The following is a 17,894-nucleotide window of genomic DNA, read 5'->3' as shown; positions in this document are numbered from 1 at the left end:
TACGAAAAAGTGGATCTATGATGATGAGATTGTCTGATAGCCATGCCTATTAGGTTTCCTTGCGGCTTCTGCCGACAACCCTGTAAATCAAATCAGAGAGCTATTTGCTGTGATTTATGTGATTCTTGGCTCCATCTTAAGTGTAGTAATTTGACTATTCTTCAATTTAATTGTCTTGGATCATCCGAAGCGAACTACTATTGTTTTCAATGTGTTAACTCCATATTACCTTTTTCTTTGCTTGACAATGTGCAACTTTCACAAGAATACCTTTGGTCACCGAGAATGAGCCTACCTATTGGTACTAGTTATCATAACATTGAAAACCTCAATTGCTTGTTTGATGATAGTCCTTCTATGTTGTTATTACATGCAAATGTGAGATCTCTACCTAGGAACATAGGGATTCTTTCCTCAATAATTTCAGATCTTAGTCATAAACCTGACATAATTGCAATCAGTGAAACTCGACTAGCCTCGGTCCTACCATATGAAATTGGCTTAGATGAATACTCATTCATAAATGCGAACTCTCCAAACGTAGTTGGGGGAGTGGGGTTCTACATTAGAAGCAGTATCCAATTTCAAACTATCACTGAATTTGATCTAAAACTAAAAAGTTGTGAAGAACTTTGGATAGAGACCCCCTTGATCTGCAACAAAAATAGATCTAATATTGTCATAGGAGCTATCTATAGACACCCCCACCAACCACTGGTTCAGTTTATTGAAGCTCTTGAGAATTGCCTAGAAAAGCTTACTGCACAGCATAAGAAATTTTACCTGCTAGGAGATTTCAACATAGACCTTCTTAAAACATCAAATAAATACTCTAGGGAACTAGCTGATCTTATAACTAACTATTCTTGTCAATCACTGATAAATGACCCTACTAGAATAACTCAAAAGACTCAGTCGCTAATTGATCATATCTTTACGAACAACTACTCTCAGCATGACTCTGGTATATTGATCAGTGATATATCTGATCACCTGCCAATATTCTGTAAGATTGCTAATACCTCTCCAGGAGTTAAACCAAAAATATCTTTTATTCGCGACTATAGAAGACTCTCACTTGATTTGTTTTCATCCGAACTTACTGAAGCGTTAACTGACCTACAACCCGTCTGCAGTTCCGAACCCAATACCATTAACCAATGCTTTACCTCATTCATTAGTTGTATTAATTCACTTTTGGACAAATACGCACCTCTTCGCAAACTAACGCGCAAAGAACGCCGGTTCTCGACCAAACCTTGGTTCACACATGCAATCCGTAAATCCATAGCAACTCGACGTAAACTATATAAAAGTCACTTTTTATCAGGCAATGCTGATAAAATAATTTTTTACAAAAAGTACACCAATATTCTTACCAAATTGAAGAAAAAATCTAAAGGTAATTATTACCGGGACCAATTCCAGAAGATTCAAGGGAATCAACAAGAAATCTGGAATCTCTTTAATCAATTATTCAAAACCTCCAAACCAAAAAAATTTCCATCGAAAATCAGTAATGAAAATGTCTTTATTACTGCTGAGAAAGACATATGCAATGAGTTTAATCAATACTTTGCGAACATTGGAAAAAATCTTGCAGATAAACATGTGTTATCTAGAACCTACAAGAACTACCTAGGTAGGCCCCAACCTAACTCAATTTTTATTGAACCAACAACAGAGAATGAGATCATAACAATTGTGCACAATCTAAAAAAAAACTCGGCAACGGGGCCTGATGGTGTTCCTGTTAATATTTTGAAGGAAACCATATTCATAACAGCGCCAACCCTCACTGTATTGATTAACAAATGTTTCGAACTTGGGATCTTTCCTGATTGTCTCAAAGTAGCACGTGTGACTCCAGTTTTCAAAAAAGGAGATCCACTCAAGTTATCCAACTATAGACCAATATCAATATTACCAGTCTTTTCTAAAATTTTAGAAAAATTAATGCTTATTAGATTAACCAACTTCACAGATGAATTTAATATATTATCTAAAAACCAGTTTGGGTTTAGAGAAAACCACTCAACCTTGCATGCTGTAATTGACAGTGTTGATAACATCTATCAGAGCCTGTTTAAGAAGCTATCAACCATTTGTGTTTATCTAGATCTGCAAAAGGCATTTGACACTGTCGATAGAACTATACTACTAGGAAAATTACATCACTATGGATTTAGAGGAGTGATGTATAAACTTTTGGAGTCTTACTTGAATAATAGAAGTCAATTTGTCAAAAGTAACGAATTTTCATCTGATAAATCAATAGTTGAAATGGGTGTACCACAAGGATCCGTTCTAGGTCCCTTCTTGTTTTTGATCTACATAAATGACTTAAATAATGCCTCTGAGTTTACTATCCAGTTATTTGCAGATGACACATCTCTGATGCTGTCGTCAAACAATATAACTGACTTGGAGTGCTCTTGCAACTCAAACCTGCAAAAAATATTGGATTGGATGAATAAAAATAGATTAACCATAAATACCTCAAAAACTCACTGTATGCTCTTTGGAAGGAACTCGAATAGTAAGATTGATATAAGGCTGAATAGGGAAAGCCTGATTCTACAGAAAAGCATACATTATTTAGGTATAGTTATTGATAACAATCTGACATGGGGTGAACATATAACCTCTATTTGCATCAAGCTATCTAGAACTATAGGTATCATTCGAAAGTCACGTTTTATCTTACCACAGTCCACTCGGATAATGATTTATCATACCTTATTTCACTCTCATCTAACTTATGGTATCATTCTCTGGGGATCCACATGGGAGAAACATTTGAATCGAGTTAGGAGCCTGCAAAATAAAGCCATCAAGCTAATATGCCTTGCCAACCGTAGAGATCACGTTAACCCTTTATATTATAATTTAAAAATTTTGAAAATTGATGATATTTATAGATTTGAAGTCGGCATCTTGATGCATAAGTTCTACAATAACACCCTACCTGACATTTTCTCGGACTATTTCACACCTATCAGTGAACATCATTCTCATTTTACAAGAGGTTCTGTTATGAATCTGTATTTACCTAAGGCTCATCACAAAACCATTGCCTATCAAGGTCCTCTAATATGGAACTCCATTCCTTCGCATATTAGGAGCAATACTTTATATGTATTTAAAACCATGTATCGTGCCTTCCTTATTGAATCATACAAAAGCTAAAATATATTTTAGTGCGAACTAGTACCGGTCAATCTATCTTGTTTGTTTCAGACCAGTACAATTTGTTCTTTTCCTCCATTTATCCTAACATGTGCTCTTACATTTACCCTGTCAGTCTTACAATTCACTGTTGCAGTACGATGTATGCAATTTATAGCCAATCTACTTCGATCAGCTGCAGTAGACTCGATGATCAACAGATCACTTCGCTGCAGCTTCATCTTGCAATCGTAAAACATATTGGTCAATTCTATGAACTGTATATCGTATTCGTACACATCTCATTTGCTTTGAAATTGACACTGTCACCATTTTTTTTGTATGTGTCCGTGATTCTGAAGTTTATGCTATTTTTTTTTTTTTTACTGTTTTGTTATTTTGCGATGATGAATAAAAAATTCTCTCTCTCTCTCTCTCTCATGTACGAACGAAACTAATCGACCCGCCGCTAATCGTAAACCTATGCAGTACTTGAAATACTATATAGCGATGAGCATGATCATGATAATATTTAATTATGTGCAATCATTGAAGTTCGATTTGCAGCACAGTGGGTTTCATGTTGTTGTAATATCCAACTTCTGTTTGATGTGTACGGTATATACTATTAAAACTTTGAAAAGAATTTCCAAAGACTGCAAGATCCATGCAGCAAACCAGATGCAGCATCGATGAATGTATTATAGCCTTGGTTTATATAGCTACATAATTTGAAAGTGTATTATAGGATGTTCCTTTACGGAATGTGAGATTGCTGAATTTGTGGCTGAAAACTATTGTTGCACCTATGGTAATGAATATTTGCATCCTATTGACTGGCATATTTATTATTGTATTCGTTGTAATTTTGTGTTGTGTCCACAACAACATTATAGCCATTGAAACTAGTCGAGGTTTTCGGTGAACATGTCAAAATGTATGGCTTTATTATTAGTTTAATGTTAGGGTATTCTAGGAACAATCATTATAGTTAACCCAACTTGAACCTCAGCCTAATTTAATGATACCCTAATGCTAAACCAATTATATACTACATGGATTTTAACATGTTCATGGGGCAGACGGGTTGTCGCAATGTTGGCAATGTCGCCGTGCAACATACTTAAAATGCTTACTTATAACTTGCAATATAACGATAACTTATAATTTACATATAGCTTATCTATACGATATCTTGAAATCCCTGGTAAGAAATAGTAGTCACAAAAATTATAGTCGCATTTATAGCTCATTGGATATCTTGCGCGTTCCTTGTCATGTATTATGAAAGTTTAAAATTGGTGAAAGTAGATACTTATTCCATTTGAATTTTCACTTCTTCTCGGACCTTGAGTTGACATTGATCTTGATATTTCGCCCATTACCTTCCAATAAGTATATTGCACGGAGACATTATGCCGACATTCACAAAATATATTGCACGGCAATAACATTGCCTACATTACAGCGACATTCACAAAGTAGATGGGCCCTAGGGAAGACTGATTGCTGATAGTCATGTTGTCATGAATAAGAAAGCACACTATTGACCCTTATTATCAATGGACTCTTAATGCGGATGAGGCAGGGGCATATATGGGTCTGCGTATACAACATCGCTTCATTTTTAGCAGGAGTCTAAATATGGAACAGGCAATGTTATATAGTACTTTACAACTTCGGAGCAACGCATCCCAGTCGTGCATTGTCCATGGATTAAGAAGATGAATCATGTAAGTTGGAGTGATGATTTATGATTGTTCATGTTCATTAATCAGCGATTTATTAGCCTGAAAAAAGTGTCATAAATGATGCGCAAATAGACTCTGTGACGGTGGTTCCCGATCAGGATTTCGCCAGTGGTGCTCAGGATTGCTGCATGATATTTTGATATTGTAACTCTACGACCTGATGTTTCGTTGAATCCAAGTGTGCCATAATTCACAGTGACGCTAATCTGGTATACATGATATCCATAAATATCTCAGGTTGGCTGCATCACTTCTGTTCTGATTAGTAGGGCTTGGCAAAATCGAGCACCTGAGTGAAGAGTGATTGATTCTGAATCTGGTGTTAAGTGTCAAGTATTCGATAATCACTCATTATGATGTTATACTGATAACAGTCATAACAGTATGAGTATTATGGAAAGTTGAAAACGTATCTTTTATGTTTCTACTAAGAACATACAATGATGCAATGCTAGTTTTACATCACACTAAATTACAGATAATTTGGTATATTTTCGACCGATACCTATTTCATTGCACTTTGTGACTATGCTGTGGGTTAATCATGACTTCACAGATATGTCATTTCCACTAAAGTGAATAGCTTTGTACTACGTATTTTGTATGCTACTTCCACATTGGAAAATGGTATCAAAGATGTAATTTTATTGATAACTGTACTCTTGGTGGCAAAGAGCGTATAATTTCAGAAGGCCTACTTGAAAAAGTCCTCTAGTTGGCTCGAATCAATAGAATTAGTGGTGACCAGTGAACTCGGCCCATGACGAATTCGGCCTATTGAACTCGGCCTTCGGTGAACTGGGCCCATGGTGACTTTGTCAATACAAATTATTATAAATGTCGTGAATCGTATTAATAATTGAAGGCAATGGCGAATTGGTGGTGGCGGATATGTCGCATGAATGTTATTCCCACTGAGGGCGGTATCGTATGTCGGATGTATAAAATGTTATATTGAACGTACGGAGCTGTATAATGTCGACGAAGAGTGCAGAACGTCAAGGATCATATCGCACATCGTGAATTAGGTGCATCCCAAGATTAGGGTTGGAGAGGTTTAGGTTTAGGCCGAGTTTACCGTAGGCTGGGTTCAATGGGCTGAGTTTACTGGTAATCAATTTAATACTCGATTTAGATTCGAGTACTCATGTGCCAAGCTAGTACTTGTACACCATTGTTTTTGTTTTTTCAACAGGATGTTATGGATACCTGGCTTCAGTTCTTGACAAATGCCTTCACTAAACCTATTCTAATCATTTAAATTTTCTAGATCGACAATGTCTGATGGCAACAACGTCAAGCAGGCTGTACGAAGAATGCCTTCTAGACTGGGGCCGAGATCGTTTGGAAGAACTACTGTGACCTAGAACAAGCGTTGCTTTTACTCTACAAAATCGGTGCTGCGCCATGCTCGGGAAAAACTCAGAAAGCAATCAAAGGTAAAAAACGTTGAACAGACTATATAGAAACCAGAGGTGGTCAAAGTAATCATCTTTTGTACTGAAGTTGAAGTAATGTCATGAATTTATACACACGTAGATGTAACAAGCTACAAGGTGTGTCAAATCTATTTGAAATGGAAGTCGAAAATGAAGTTCTGAAATATGCTCTATTAATTACTTTTAAAAAGTAGATTTGGTCGATGTGTTGCATACGATTGCCCGACATATGAGCATGCGACACAATGGAAAACGACAGTTGAGCATGAGCATGGAACAGTTTAGCATGCGTCACTTCAGTATGTGACTTCATAACCCCAAAACTAACCCTAACCCGAAACATAACACTGAAATTAATCGCTATATATCCCGACCCCAAGCCCTACCCTAACCCAAGCTTAAATTCAACCCTAACCCGTAATTTAACTCGCATGCTCATGTGTCGCATGCCCGTATGTCCACAGACCGTTGCATACTCAATAGTTGGTAGGGTGATCAAAGTAATCATTGTTTGCACTTGAGTAGAAGTAGTAGCAACGCTGTTAACATCTACTCCAGTATAATTAGTGGTTCACAAGGCGACAGTGGAGCTTACGCGTAGTTCGTCGAAGCGAGAAGACATGCATTATCGGCACTTACGATGTACACAATCCTAATGTCATTTGTGGTAATCACGGTTTTTGTCGACTACAATGGTCATTTACACCACGCCGATATTTCTTATTTTTGATTCCGTAACCGTCGACTTATAGCACGGCACACTCCTGGCCTTTTGTAAGACACCGCTTATGCCAGGGGTCGTCAACTAAAAACGGGTCGCGCGCCACTTTCAAATTCCGAAGCCGCTGGCCGCATGAATTCAATATCGAGATAAAATAGGCCACACAGTTGAACAACCACGCTATCTTGTCACCTATACTAACCCCTAATGCAGTGGTTCTCAACCTTTTTGGCTTCGCGGACCCCTTTTGACCGTCACGGGCTCTCGCGGACCCCCTCAAGTTTTAGTTCAATTTTAGATCTATCATGGTGCAACCTTCATCCATCTTGTGCAAATATGAACTGTAGGCTTATGATAAACAGCGAAATAATGATTTTTCTTGAAAATAACATCATACTATTTATGTGGAAGTTGGTAGATTTTTATTATCCCAAAGCTAATTTTGTTGCTGTATTTCTTGAAGTACGTGGCCCGGTGGCCGTGTCTTGTAAATCCGCGTCTTCGTTATGACATAAACGAGGAGTGCCAAAAATCATTTCCACAAAGATAGATGGAGGCTAATGGAATATTAACGCACAACGCTTCCGACGATACTTATGGTGTGATCGCAACATTTATGACACCAAAATGAAGAAACATTTATTTAATGAATATATCACGTCCAGCATCTAGCGCAGGGACGGGCAACATACGGCCCGCAGAGAGTTACTACTGTCAAAGTGAAATCTCAATCTAAACGTATAGACAAATTTTGTGCGCCAAACAATGGATCCAAGTTTTCCAACCTGAGAAATAACTTGTTCTGTTCGTTTTACATGTATATTTACGATCAAACATTTTCGACCATGAACAATTGAACATTAACAAGACAAGGCTGCATACCAATAAAACTGGTGATATGAATTTCAGGGTTGGAGCGTAATGCTTTGATAGCAACGAAACACTCCTTGTTCATCAAAAAACCAGCCTTGTCAATAGGGCATCCGCAGTAAAAATGCACCGAATCTGATAGCCGAACTTTAAGAGCAGGTATATCATTGTTCGATTTATCACGAGTGTCAGCCAAAAATATTCGGGTTCATTTCAATATGAATATACTATTCAATTGTACATTAAAGTAATGTACCTCCAAGAAGCTGTTCAAATAGTGGTTATGTATATAACAGGATACAATGGATTTCATGGCGAGGTTTCAATCCCTGCATTGGAACAAATTTAAAAAAAAATCGAAAATATTTATTTTAAACAACTGTTCACTAATTTGATGAGACTGACAACTTCAAATTCAGAAGGTTTTGCAGAAATTACGAAGTCACCCTGATTGACGTAAATATCTCCATATTTTTATTTTTCCCACACACCCAAACTGAACGTCTCTAAACAGCAATATGTTTGTATCAGCAGGTTATTGGAAAATTGGCAAGGAAAATGAATTTCCACACTACGATAGTTCATGTCAGACGATTATTATGATGATATGATTCATGAGGTTTTAGCAGTTGTGGTGTGAAACTGCCTCATTCTTTTCTCAAATTAAAAAATAAAATAAGAATTAGTATATCAACCATTTTGAAATTTAGAGGTCTCGCGGACCCCCGGTTGAGAACCGCTGCCCTAATGAATTGATATCTTGGTAAATTTGGGGTACCGGGCTTATCGAACGCCTTGAAATCTTCATTAATATAAGGATTGCACAGTGTGTGATATATAGAATCGAAATTCGAATTCTCGGTAAAGTATTATATAGTTTCGAATACTGAGAATATATAATACTTTACTGAGAATTAGAATTTCGATTCTATATTCGTACACGAAATTTACTTTCACTTACTCGACTCGAATCATTGGAATTAATACTCAATTCAGATTCAAGTACTAGAATCATTGTGGCCACTGGCCAGCCCTAGTTATTCTTGGTGGTCGCTTCCAAACAAAGATGGTCGGAGACTCGGAGTAGTCGTAGTTAGTACTTAAGTATCAATAGCGATTTACAAGACATCAAACTACCTTTCAAGTATAAGTAGAAAGTGAAGTTCGAAAAAGTAGGCTACTGGGGTGAGTAGTTTCAAAAAGTGGACACAGTCGAAATGTCGAGGCTTATTGTATGTAGTCGTAGCAGGGTTGTAATGAATCGAGTCATGACTCGACTCGTGTCCCCATTTTCTGATGACTTGACTTGACTCGAGTCATTTTCGCAAAATTCGGAAATGATTTGACTCTACTCGAGTCAATCTGTATATTGACTCGACTCGGACTCGAGTCATTGCGCATGACTCGAACCAAGTCATATGACTCGAGACCAACATTTCATTGCAATTTCGAAGTATAGTAAAGTGACCACACTATTAGGAATTCATCTATTGGTACTTGTATTCGAAAATGCGACCAGAAACTGCTAAAAGTGAGGAAAATTAGTAGGCTATATTTTGAATGAGAATTGAGAACCATTCGATATCACCAAACACAGTTATAACAAGTGGGTTAACAAGGCTTCAACTGGAAACTGAGCGTCAACACAATGACTTGGACTCGGTGGTGAATTGAAAATGACTCAAATTGACTCGGGTCAAAACTATAAAATTGAGATTGACTTGTGACTTGGTTACAACCCTGAGTCGTAGGTGCATGCTTCTGAACAGAGATAGTCAAAAACGTAGTTATTTTCAGCACTCAAGTAGAAGTATTTGTTGTGTCATCAATGGAGTAGAAGTAGTAGTAACGCCATGTATTTCCACTCTGGTACAAGCAGTGATTTACAAGTCTTGTCCAAACTAATTGATGTGAAAGTATAATTTCTGAAAAGTACTCAAGTATGTACTTTAGATGTTTCCAGGGTTGTAGCCAAGTCACAAGTCAATCTCACTTATATAGTTTTGACTCGAGTCAAGTCGAGTCATTTCCAATTCACCACCGAGTCAAGTCCAAGTTAGCGAGTATAGGGTCGAGCCCGAGTCATGGTGTTATGACTCAAGTTCAACCATTGCGTTGACTGCTCAGTTTCCAGCTAAATTCTTGTTTAATCCAGTTTTTATAACTCTGTTCGGTGATATCAACGGTTCGCATTTATAATATATAATATAGGCTACTGATTTTTCTCACCTTTAACAGTTTCTGGTCGCATTTTCAAGTACTGCTACCATTAGACGAAATACCAATAGTGTGGTTACACTAGTGTGTTATCGGTCTTAGCCGTCCGAGTCATTACATAGATTGACTCGAGTCGAGTCATTTCCGAATTTTGAGAAAAAGACTCGAGTCACCAGAAATCGCAACTCGACTCATTGCAATTACAGCCCTGGGTGTTTCCACAAGTTGATTTGATTGGCTGACGCATACTCTGTATCGCTAGTTCAGAAGCTCTCCACACTCAAATAGACGCAGTAGTCATAGTATCGTCGTAAATTTTCACTCAAGTACAAATAGAAGTAGCGATTTACAAGACATATTACAATTAATGCAAGTGGAAATATATAGTGAAGTTCTGATACATATTTCATGTGCTATGAAGAGTGTATCTACATACAATTTGCTGACATTGTTTTTATGTGCTTCAGACAAAACAAGGACTGAGAAGAAACCTGTTGTTGCAACCAAAGTTTATTGCCAAAGACGAATACGCGCTCGCGCTCTTAACATGATGCGGTACAGCCGATGCATCGTTTTACGTCTTGCAATGGTAGTTCCTACTTATGATTGCTTATGTCTGTTTTTAATTGTCTTAGCGGTTGTCCTTTGTCAAATTCCTTTGACATGTTTCTTTCAAATTTCTCGTATGCACCTCAATTGGAATGTTTGTCATGTTAGTTAGTTAAAACTAGCTGATATTTCCAAAATTCATGTGACACATTTATTTCATATATTTATAATTTTGTGATCGAATTTTCACTTAATCCTTAACTTTGTTAAATTAAATAATAAGAGTTCTTTAATTAATGTTTTACTTGAAATTTGCAATTGTCGTTTTCCAGTAACCCAATATAAACAGTTTGTGAGCTTATATGATGTTGGATTCCATGTAGTGGGAGCAGAGCAGGTATCGAAGTGGAGGAGGTAATCATAGAGATCATTAAGTTTTCCACAGGGAGTCCTGAGGACTTGAACAGGGGCGAATAAGACGTCCGCAGTACGTGGACTGGCGTCCATAGGGAGTGGCGTCAAGTCCACAGTACGTCAGGCGCGTTCATAGGGAGTGGCATGACGTCCACAGGGAGTGGCGTCACGTCCACAGTACGTCAGACGCGTCCATAGGGAACCACGTGACGTCCAGGATAGGTCAGCCGCGTCCATGAGGAGTCGCTTCATGTCCACAACACGTCATTGCGGACGTACTCAGAGAGCAGACAGGACGTCCCTAGTTGTCGACAAACTCACTCCAGGGAGGTGACGGCCGTAAGTTACCGGACGTCCTGCCGGCAATTCCACCGGAAGTCAACTGGACATCGAGTGTTTGCTGGGTAGTATCGTAAGTATCGTAGGCCCCGGTTCAACAGTCTAATTAAGCTTAAATTAGGCTGCATAAGGAATATCGTAAGACATACGATTCGATGGGTTTCATTTTGCACTACAGAGGGTGCTCAGACTGATCACTGCTCATCTGCTCAAGCTAAACCGGTAGAGTGAGGAGTATTACAAAGTTTGTAGTACAAAGGCGGTACGAACACGAACTAGGTAAACTTTTCCTATGGATCAGCAAGCTTAGTGGAATCGCCAATATGTTATATACAGGTCTATGCCTTTACGATATAGACTTGGCCTGAGATTATCAGTCCAAGAACAGGAAAGCGTGTCTAAGCCTAAATTGTGGAGTTCGCATTACAAATAGGCCATTGCACTGGTCAGTAGTTAAACTGCCCAGTGACTTGATAATTCGATGTGATGCAAGATAAATATTCATAGGACGTAAGACACTAATCTGCTTACGCTAATTTTATTTACAACAGCCTCTACTCCTTGGTTAGGTACACGAGTAGACAACACTTGTTATAGATCTGATGTGCTAATTGTTATAGTTGAATAAACGCTAAATTCTTCTGTTAACCAACATCAATGTGTGCCAAAATTCCAATATTTTGCATTCAAATATGCCAAATGTCAACACTAGCATCTGCTACTATTACCTACATTCCTACAATAAGGTCCGTATACAATATCCATGCACGGTGGATGCTTTCGAACAAGTGAGCAAGTGAGCAGTGACGTAATCCTCCCGCGCGGAAATATTATCTCAAACTTTGCATTATACACGCATCGGGAGCGTTCCTCACTTGTGAACCAGAAAATCCGAGCTACCAACAAGTTTTTAGAATTGCTTCCAAGCGACAAAATTTACGGGCTCACTGTACTTAATATCGTGTTTATTTGAATTATTCCACGTCGAAAAAAGTGAGAAACATGGACAATTTTCATTCGCACTCATCCGGATGTTTCATTTGCACCATTCGCCCCACGCTTGCCGTTCGCACTAATCCGGACTTTTCATTCGCACCACGCTCGTCATTCGCACTGAAATTCTTTTCAATCGCACTAGTGCGAACCGTCACACAGGTTGAAAAGCACTGAACTATACCATTTGATCAGGACGGAGTGCAAGAAGACTCGCATCGCTTTATCAAGTATCTAGACCTTTGTCGGACCTGTAGTGTGGAGCAGCATCTCGCCGGCTATCCGACAGTCGTCGAGCATGTCCACATTCAAATCGAAATACAAGCAATTTCTACTGAATCAATATTAGTCAGCCCTCTGCTTTACCGGACAACGACCTGACATATTGATCTCACACCGTCACATGCCACCTTCTTTTGTCGCGAGATAGCGTAGTGGTAGAATCCACAGTAGCTGCAACACCAATGGGTTGCGGGTTCGATTCCAGAATAATTTCAACTTAAGTATTGGGGGTTTATCTAGGCTCCTCCTCGTCATCTCATCCGTGTAAGCGATGTCTTATAAAAGCCTAGAAGTGGGCCATACTAGCCGGCAGCTACGTAATAGGAATGATGAAAATTGTCCCGGTGTAAATGACCACAGTAGTAGACAAACACTATGAATACTACAAACAGCAACACACAGCAATTTCTACTGAATCAATACTAGTCTGCTATCAAGATTACTGGACCACAATCTGACACATCGACCTCGCCTACCGACACATGCAGCATTCATTTTTGTCGCTTACTTTTATGTTATCCTATTTCTTCTATCTATTGTGCATGTCTATTATTTACATGTTATAGGATAAGGTGGGTGTCTGATGAAAAGATTATTCCAAGTCGTTTCGCCACCCTCCTGCTCATGATATTGCAATCATGTGGTGTATTGATTTGGTAAAAAAATTAATAAAATGCTGATGAGGTTGGTGCATGTCTGATTTCAAAGACTACTCCAAGTCATCGCTACACCTTCTAATCTTTAAATTTTAACGCAATATTGTGGTGTATTGATTTGATAGTGGTAATAAACTGAACTGTACCTCCCTACAATTTCATTATGTCGCAATCTTGCGGTGTTTTGAACTGCTGAAAATCCCAAATACACCAAGGAACTCAGAACAGAAGGCACCGAGAAAAGTGCGCCACCGGTGTTACAGTAATTTGGCGGAAAATCTCTCCAGCCTCGAATCTGTCGATGCGCGCTGTCTTTCCTCGTGGTTGCCGAAAATTCGCAGTCGGGTTTGTGTCGAATCGAGTATTTTCAGTCCGCAATCGCGGCAAAAGCGGCATGGACTCGGAAGACAAGATACAGAAACTGACCTTCTCGGTAAGTGTTATTTGCTTTTGCAAAAATACGCGGCCTTCACGAATTTTTCTCGCGTCCGCAGCCGATGATAAAGACGCCAGACTCGAAAAAAGATGGCGGCGGCAACAAGCGAATGTCTGTGGAAAGGATTTATCAGAAGAAAACACAGTTGGAACATATTTTGCTCCGTCCAGATACTTACATCGGATCTGTTGAGACTGTGACACAGGTTTGGTTCTATCCATTGATTCGAATTGGCTTTTTTTGTTTGTTAGATTTTAGATATCAGTTATAGTTATTCACGTTTCACGAATCTCTTTGCACATATTCTTTGCTGTTTGCTCATGATTCCACATTTTACTGCTTCTGCACATCATATCTTCCTTGTGACCATAGACCACATTATTGAACAGCCTATATGTGCGTATTATTGGTGCTACACCATTTGCTAAAAATAAACACAAAAATGCTATCTTGCCCTCCACAAGTACCATAAAATATATTTCAACACGAGTTTTATTGCTTTTCTAAGACTTTTTGATGAAAAGTCACTTTGACATTCAGACCTGCAGTATGTAACACGGGCATGAAGGACCAAATATTGCTTGCTATCAAGCGCCTATGTTTTTTTAGTCTTGAGTGCACTTTCTTATGAAAATCAAGTATTGTTCCGACCTTAAGCATCACCAATTTTTTTACGTCAAAAATATTTTGAAATTCGTGTTGTTACACGTGATCGCGACTGTGTTCTCTGCGAAACCTGATATATTAGGCTATAGAAGTTTAAAATCTGTGTGTATATAATTGGCTTAGGGTTGTATTACGTAAGATCGTTAATTACGGTTACCACCAACTAGAGCTGTTACCAAATTACGAGGTTCCGAGTCGCAAGTCAATATCGCGTTTTTAGTTTTGACTCGTGACTCAAGTCAAGTCAAGTCTTTGAACTCACCACGGAGTCGAGTCCGAGTCTATAAGTCAGGCTGAGAAGGTCCGAGTCCAAATCATAGTGTAGAGTGTTGAATATCGATTTCGACTTGTTTAAACTCACTCATTTACAAGGTTGTAATGGCGCCCAATGTGAGTGCGAAAATTGCACAATTTTACATGTTTTTTTGTAAACCTGCAATTCCTCACGATTTGAGCACGGAATATTATTCAAGTCAAGCTTAAACTCAACTTGACTTCACCGCTAGACACCCGAGAAAGACTAATAAAATATATGACTTGAATTACGGCAAAATATTATAGAAAGTCTCGAGTCTAATGTCCTGGTCGAGTTATTCGCAATGGCTCTAATTAAATACAGGAAGTGATTAGAGTAAAATCTATCCACTAAAAAAATGTGACTTGTCTCGAGTCAATACAATCTGCTTCCAACCTTGATCCTACAATACCCTAATCCCCAAGCTATTCTATAGCGTGAATCTTTGTCTGGGCAGGAAAGTACACTTGGGGGTTCTTTATCAATACGATTGGCCTCCCTTTATGATTGCATATATTGAGTCTCATCCACATCAAGTTGATGATCTCATGAAATACCATAAAATCTGACATATTTGTGAAGAACACTTGACTGTGTGGATTAGAAATTACACTAACCCGGGTGTTATTTTTCACGTAAGTTATGAACCAAAGCAACTCATCAGATACAATTTTGATGATTCCAAACAGTCCCAATGTCTAGTAATGTTGCCTTCGATTAATATTTCTACACTGCCCGCTTGCCCGATGATGACAACCATGCCTTGAGGAAATAGGCTGCTTCCAAGTCTGGCCCTGCGGACGCTTTGCACGCAACTTTGATCGTTGATTCGATCTGTGTTGTCCAGTGACTGCGAGACGGACGTTGATCGAGGCCCTTCCAATGACTCGATGAGATTATGAGATCTGAGGGCAGCGGTGATTTTTATGGAAATATTTGGATTTTGATAGAAGATAATGGCACTAGTCCCTGTGGTAGTGTGTATAACGGGACTGGGTCGTCTGCAATTATTCCTGAAAGTTGTGTCAAATATTGCCTGGTATTAATTGCTTATTTATCTGTTTTATTATAAGGCCAATATGATGCCTTTGAGTTATTTAAAGCGTCAAAAAATTCTTCAAAACTGATTCATCTTTTGAAAACGATAAAAAGTCTGGCCTGGTGAGACTGCGAGCAATATCGCCAAGTCACCCGATTCTAGACTTTGCTAGCGGACGTACCGATAACCCAATGAGATTATGAGATCTGAGGGTGGTGGCGTGTATTTGTATGTTGATTTGTGTGTTCTTTTGGGCAGATGTGGTCAAATTAGCCAGTGTTATCACTGAAGTCAAAGTGACATCAATTTATGCAAACCTAGTGCTCTGACAAAACAGAAATACTTAGTTACTGACCGCCTCTGGTTTTAGATTGATTTTGATGGTGGCTATCTCAGTCTACTAAACATGGAGATACACAGCTGGTTAGTCACACGGACATTTATGCCCTCGTGGAGTTTTACTATTGTTTGCTGTTTGCATTTGCTGCGTCTGTTATGAATCGAATATTATTTTCATATTGAAGTAATAATAATGAATATATTCGGCTGACGCTCATCAGGGGTAATCGTCAGCAACTAGTAGAGAATTGGATAGAACATTTTACTAGTCGCTGACGATTACCATGGACGAGGGTCGGCCGAAAATATTCGTGTTATTTCAATACGAATATAATATTATTCTCCTCTGTACATCATGAAGCTCTTTTATTATTATTTGTGACAAAATTCATGAATCAACCGACTAACTATTGACAATATCAGATTATTTCGTTATTTTTTTTGAACCTCAAATTATTCTTGAACGATTAATTTCAGCCGATGTGGGTTTGGGACGGAGAGAACGGCATGGTAAACCGAGAAATCACGTTCGTTCCGGGGCTGTACAAGATCTTCGATGAAATTTTGGTGAACGCCGCCGACAACAAGCAGCGGGACCCGAAAATGTCGAAGATAAAAATTGAGATCAACGGGTAAGTCAAAATTAGGGGGTTACAAAAGTCGATTTTATGGAACTGGTGTGCGAGTCGGACTTGACAAGTGGATTATTTCAGTTGTGTAATTAGACTAATTAGAGCGAAATGCTTGTATTCTAATTGTAATCCAATTTTGGAAATGTTTCTTTGCTCTAATTTTATTTCTAATCTAATTTCTGCTGTTCCTTGAAATCCTGCCGAGAACGTTATAGTGCTTAGGCAAACAAACCAAGTCACAAGGCTCCAAGTCACAAACTTTTATAGTTTTGACTCGAGTCAAGTCGCGAGTCGAGTCATTTTCAATTCGCCACTAAGTCAAGTCCGAGTCCAAGTCATCGAGAAGAGGTTCGAGTCCCATGACTGACTGCTCAGTTTCCGGATAAAGTCTTGTTAAACCCATTGTTATAACTCTGTTTCTTGATATCGAATAGTTTGCATTCATAATATACCGTAATTTTCCATGTATAATCCGCAAAATTTTCATGATTTTTTGCCCTAAAGTCGGGGGGGGAGTGTATTATACATGGGAACAACACTTGAAAAAAAATCTCCCTCGATAAAAAAACTTGAAATCACACCTTTTCTTCGTATTTGTTTCCAATCGCGCATCACTTTCAGCCATCGTGCCCAGTAATTCGTATTATCAGTGTAACGCGCTACCAATTACCAAAATGCGTGTTGCCAATTAACGATAATCGTCTGCACAGCACGCAATCTCCTGCTTGAGTTAGTTTGCCGTTTGCACGCGAGCGAAATTAGGTCATTCATTGATTGCAATCCTCGCTAATTCATGGACAGGCCATGTTGCGCAAAATATAATCGCTTGCGTGATCACTGATCAGTCGCACCTCCAACAGGCGTGGTGTGCACGACATAACCGTTGGCCTGAGCAATCGCATCTGACCTAGTGCGCAAGATGTCGCGTCGCCGGCCTCGCAGGCTTTGGCTGCTATCTACACTCGTATAGAGGCAATGCCGTTACTTGTATAATGATTAGCAATCGCATCTGTAATAGGCCTCGTGCGCAAGACGTTGTGTCGCTGGCCTCGCAGGCTTTGGCTGTTCTGTACTATCGATTAGAGACA

General features: G+C 38.9%; 1 protein-coding gene and 1 long non-coding RNA gene across 5 annotated transcripts in view; both read left to right on the top strand.

Annotated features, from left to right (window-relative positions):
* Window positions 1-2,701: 2,701 nt before the first annotated feature.
* Window positions 2,702-11,076, top strand: LOC145448264 (uncharacterized). 2 transcript variants are annotated; one of them, XR_013917854.1, is made up of 3 exons: window positions 2,702-4,901; window positions 6,190-8,108; window positions 10,634-11,076. It is a non-coding gene; the product is annotated as an uncharacterized LOC145448264 (long non-coding RNA). The 2 variants fall into 2 exon arrangements; XR_013917853.1 differs by having other exon boundaries at window positions 6,190-11,076.
* Window positions 11,077-13,672: 2,596 nt separating this feature from the next.
* LOC145448244 (DNA topoisomerase 2-alpha-like) overlaps window positions 13,673-17,894 on the top strand; it is a 47,404-nt gene continuing 43,182 nt past the window's right edge. For all 3 annotated transcript variants that reach the window (XM_080326615.1, XM_080326623.1, XM_080326607.1), the window contains exons 1-3: window positions 13,673-13,832; window positions 13,894-14,040; window positions 16,652-16,806. In XM_080326615.1, coding sequence (XP_080182741.1) covers window positions 13,701-13,832; window positions 13,894-14,040; window positions 16,652-16,806 — 434 coding nt within the window. In that variant the 5' untranslated portion in view covers window positions 13,673-13,700. The remainder of the gene's footprint in view (window positions 13,833-13,893; window positions 14,041-16,651; window positions 16,807-17,894) is intronic.

The sequence above is a fragment of the Botryllus schlosseri genome, chromosome 1 (genome assembly GCF_051294905.1).
Source record: "Botryllus schlosseri isolate E-star chromosome 1, Bs_hap1, whole genome shotgun sequence".
Classification (NCBI taxonomy): domain Eukaryota; kingdom Metazoa; phylum Chordata; class Ascidiacea; order Stolidobranchia; family Styelidae; genus Botryllus; species Botryllus schlosseri.
This window is presented reverse-complemented; position numbering and strand designations above follow the sequence as displayed.